Raw genomic sequence first — 4,827 nt, forward strand, 5'->3', positions numbered from 1 at the left:
TCCTGTTGGACCCGGAGAATCTCACATGCACCGCCCCCGTTCTCCTGCCACTTTGATCCCAAGACCATGGAGAACAAGGGGTGTCCTGCACTGAACCACCCAAAACACGCTCTATCAGGCCATACGATGGTGTTTAGGGATGGGGGGATCACTTCATTCCTCCTTGGGGTAAAAGTGTCAGCAGGATCCAGCACAGCACATAGGAAGGGACCGTCTAGACCAGGGATCGGGAACCTCGCCAGGGTAAGTGCCCTGGTGGGTGGGGCCGGTTTGTTTACCTGACGGTTGGGCAGGTTCCACCGATCGCGGCTCCCACTGGCCGCGGTTCTCCGCTCCAGGCCAATGGGAGCGGCGGGAAGTGGCGCGGGCCAAGGGATGTGCTGGCCGCCGCTTCCCGCAGCCCCCATTGGCCTGGAGCGGGGAACCGTGGCCAGTGGGAGCCTGGATCGGGCGAACCTGAGGACAGGGCAGGTAAACAAACTGGCCCAGGGTGCTTACCCTGGCAGACCGCGTGCCAAAGGTTGCCGATCCCTGATCTAGACTGATAGTTAATCACTCAAATTACTAAGGGTAAGAGTGTGTGTCTCTTATAAGAAGCGGGATATGCAAATGTGGGAGTTAGTTTCCTGTTTAAATCTGTCCCTCTCCCTGCCCAGGCTGCAGCCAGAGACACAATCCCCAGCCCCCTGGGTCTGTGCAGTGACCAGCCAGTCCCCTGAGAACTTTCCCCTCCAGCACCCGGGAAAATGAGATTTTTGCTCCTTTTACTTTTCGCTGTAGCAGCTTTGGAAGGTATTTCCTTCCTCTGAATAACTGACAGAGTTAGAAGAATATTTTCTTATCTCCGCTTGTAAATCGATATTTACACCCTCTCTTTATTCCCAGGTGTCCGGTCCCAGGTCCAGCTGGTGGAGTCCGGAGGGGATGTGAAAAAGCCGGGAGACTCTCTCCGCCTTTCCTGCAAAGCCTCCGGGTTCACCTTCAGCAGCTACTATATATATTGGGTCCGACAGGTTCCTGGCAAGGGTCTGGAGTGGGTGGCTAATATTAGACCCGATGCATCCAGCCAGTGGTATTCCCCGGCTGTTCAAGGGCGATTCACCATCTCCAGGGACAATCCCAACAACCTGCTGTATCTGCAAATGACCGGCCTGAGAACCGAGGACACCGCCCGGTATCACTGTGCAAGAGACACAGTGAGAGGAAAACTGTCGATAACCAGAGCTGCGGAACTTCCCGCGCCTGCCGCATGGGGGCAGCAACGACACAAGCAAAACTCCTCAAGGGTTTAACAGACTCTGGGCCTTGGCTGTTGCCTCGGCAACTTGCTAGATGGCGTATGCTCGGTCTACAGGCCCAGCCCTGACACCCCTGAAGCGGGCACAACTCTCCTCTTCGCAGTCAGGGAAATGTCTGTAATTGCTGTCCGGGTTTGACAGCACGGAAAGGAGCCTGCCCCGCTCTGCCAGGCTTTCTGTGCTCTCACCTCCCCACATTTACAGGGACAGGCAAGAACCGATATTGGAAAGGTGGTTGTTGGTGTCCAGTTCTCAGGGAAAAAAAGTCGAGAGTCCTCGTCTTCCTGCTCCCTCACCCCTCCAGACATCCCCTTCCGTGTTTCTGATATTGTTTTGAAAGCGCGGATTCCATATGTTCACTGCGTGTACAGGGTTCTGATCCTGCATGTCATGTCTGGGGCGCATCAGCCCGAGAGCAGATCTATCGAAAGGGGAATGAGGGTCCCCAGGCGAGCAGCCAGCAGACAAGGCCACCAGCCCTGTGCTCTCTGACCCTAATGAACCCCGACACCTCCCTTATGGGGCTGTGGCTTCTCTCTGCACGATCCCAATAAGCCCTAACAGACTTCCTCCCGGTACCCTTACTAGCCCACTGCCCTCAGCGCCAACCTTTGGGAGTTTCCTGTAATTAAGAGCAGCCGGTCCCCGGTTACTATGTTAAATAGCTGGATCTTTACCTCCCCCTCGGACAGCAGCAGAAATTCTGGACTGTGATTGCAGATGTGAGGTGGGTTCCTTTAGCCACGAGGCCCCTTTGAAACTCCCAGCCCTGGGCTAGGAGCTGAGTGGTCTCTGCCAGGCCCCCTGACAGACAGGGGCAAAGGGGGCAATTGCCCAGGGGCCTCTCAGCCCAGCGCGGGCACTCAGGTCAGTGGGGACAGTCACCTGACTAAGGGTCTTAAGATAGGGGTCATTGGAACCGCTCAGAGAGAGACTGAGGCACTGGGAGAAGCAGACGTGGATGGAGAGAGATGGGGGCAGGAAAGACACAGAACGTGACTCCCACTGAATAAGATAGAGCCTAATCCTTCTGTATCGGGGGGTAGCCGTGTTAGTCTGTATCCACAAAACCAACCAGAAGTCTGGTGGCACCTTAAAGACTAACAGATTTATTTGGGCATAAGCTTTCGTGGGCAAAACATCCCCTTCTTCAGATACAGATACACGGACAGGGAGAGGGGGGTACCCCAGAAGTAAATTGCCGGCCCTTCTCTCAGCCACACACAAAGAAACTGAGCTCACTCTAGGAAATCATTGGAGTCTCTTATAAGAAGGGAGATATGCAAATCGGGGTGAGAGTTTCCTGTTTAAAGCTGTCTCTCTCACTTCCACGGCTGCACCCGGACAGACAATCTGCAGCCTCTGTCTCTGGGCAGTCACCAGACAACCCCCCTGAAAACTCTCCTCTCCAAACACAGGGACAATGAGACTTTGGTTGTATCTCGTTCTCATTGCAGCAGCATTTGAAGGTATTTTCTCCCTTGCCGTGTGTTGGATAGTCAGGGGATCGTTATTCTGTTTCCCTACATACTCATGTTCCCTGTAATTCGTCTTTATCCCCAGGTGTCCGGTCCCAGGTGCAGCTGGTGGAGTCCGGAGGGGATGTGAAAAAGCCCGGAGACTCTCTCCGCCTCTCCTGCAAAGCCTCCGGCTTCACCTTCAGCAGCTACTACATGGGCTGGGTCCGTCAGGCTCCCGGGAAGGGACTGGAGTGGCTCGCCTGGATTCACGGCTCTAGCATATACTACAGTGACTCCATAAATGGGCGATTCAGTGTGAGAATCAGAACTTGGGCTTCCAAAGCTGCCTAAAAGTGATGACTGTGCAAATGCTTTTGTTGTTTGTTGGGGGATGGGTAGAATTGCTCTCAAATCCCTCTGAAAAACAATAAGATGCCAGTGTCGATGTAACACGTACTTCAAAGGGTACATCAGGCTCCAAACACCTCTAGACTCAACAGAAAAACAGATTTCCCCCCCGATTCTTCCCTTTTCACTTCTCTCTAAGGGCCTGACCCACAGTCCGCTAACGCCAGTGGTGGGTGTTTCCATTCCCTTCACCAGACAGTAGCTCAGCCCTTACCCCTGGAGGGATGGGAGGGGATTCAAGGGATTCAGTCTAGAGAACAGCGTTGCATTATTCCCTCTGGGAGTGGAAGTCCCGGGGCTCCAGAGCGAGTGGACTCCCTGAAGGGGCCCACGGCGAAAAACAAGTGTGCTAAGGCTCATAGAGGTGCAGTTCCAGGAGGTAGAGGAACTTAACCCAGAGGGAGAGTGGACCCCCAAGAAGGGCTGTCACACTGAAGGGGGTTCCCCCCGGGACCATATGGGTCAAGAGTGGGCACGACCTGTGAGTCCGTGACAGCGGTCAGTAGGGAAAGTCCCAGCTGGTTAGAGTCTGTCACTCTCGGCACTGGAAACTCAAAAGAGAAAGCAACGTGTTCATTCCAAAGTGCCCGGCTCTAGCCAAATCTAGTTTCACACAAGGCACAGATGCAAAAGCCGACCCCCGCCTGGCTGAAAGGGATGGACCTGGACCTTTCCCTCTTAAATTGTAATAAATTCTATATGCAAATTAAAACTCCAGTTCTGCACCTTCTTAAAGTCAGGGGAGATCGAACCCCATAAACAAAACCAGAAACACTGACAGCCAGAACAAGGCACAAGGCTACTTCCCAATGATGCTATTGATCACTGTGTACATCTGTAATATTTGCTTGCAGATATTAAACAACTTATATAGCTAATCGACTCCCTGCCCTGCACATTGTCTCATGTCTATGGGCCTTATCAAATAACGCTCATCCAGCCCGTGTGAGAACCCCGGGCCATGGCACATACTGGATCTCTCATCCATCCAGCTCCCTGTCGTGGTAGAATTCAATTAATCTACCTGGACAGGGAGTTGCACACATGTTTCACCCAGGGAGGTTGGAGGTTGAAAGGGGCTGTCAGCAGGTGCCCGAGGTCGATGGGCTCACTCTGTCCAGGGCACAAATGGGCAGCTCCTCAGTACTGGCTATTGACATTTTACCAGAGGATGTTGCTGGAGAAATTCCATAGATCAGACTTGCCCAAGGAAAGGGATAAATTCAGACTTTGTCTCTCAGAAATGTGTGACCTGAATGATATTCGTATATCCAAACTAATGGGTTTTTCAAAACTAATATTATAAAAGATCGATCAATCAAGCTATCTATCCCCATTCACACCCATAACTCTCCTGGTGACCGACACTTGGCCGGAGCCACAGGACGGTGTCTGCCACTTTCAGGGAGAGAAATGGATTAAGGGGCTGATGCAACGCCCATGGCAATTGACTCTGAAAACTTCCTCTGACTTTCCTGAGCTTTGGGTAAAGCCAAAAGAAGGGCAATTGATCTGTGCTCAGAGCCTCATTGATGTGAATTCTGGAAGCTCTGTGGGTCCCAGGGCTGCGACTGGGATTGACTGAAGCTGGTGTTCAGACCCATTTATTCAAACAGATTAAAACATTAGTAATGCAAGGGATCTAGCGATACAATGAGATG

General features: G+C 52.5%; 1 gene segment (V, D, J or C); it reads left to right on the plus strand.

The window, feature by feature from the left end:
• The first annotated feature begins 666 nt into the window (after positions 1–666).
• Positions 667–1,292, plus strand: LOC117885499. The segment is given in 2 exon segments: positions 667–792; positions 886–1,292. Coding segments are annotated over 2 exon segments (453 nt in total).
• Positions 1,293–4,827: the final 3,535 nt, after the last annotated feature.

The sequence above is a fragment of the Trachemys scripta genome, chromosome 12, assembly GCF_013100865.1.
Source record: "Trachemys scripta elegans isolate TJP31775 chromosome 12, CAS_Tse_1.0, whole genome shotgun sequence".
Lineage (NCBI taxonomy): Eukaryota > Metazoa > Chordata > Testudines > Emydidae > Trachemys > Trachemys scripta.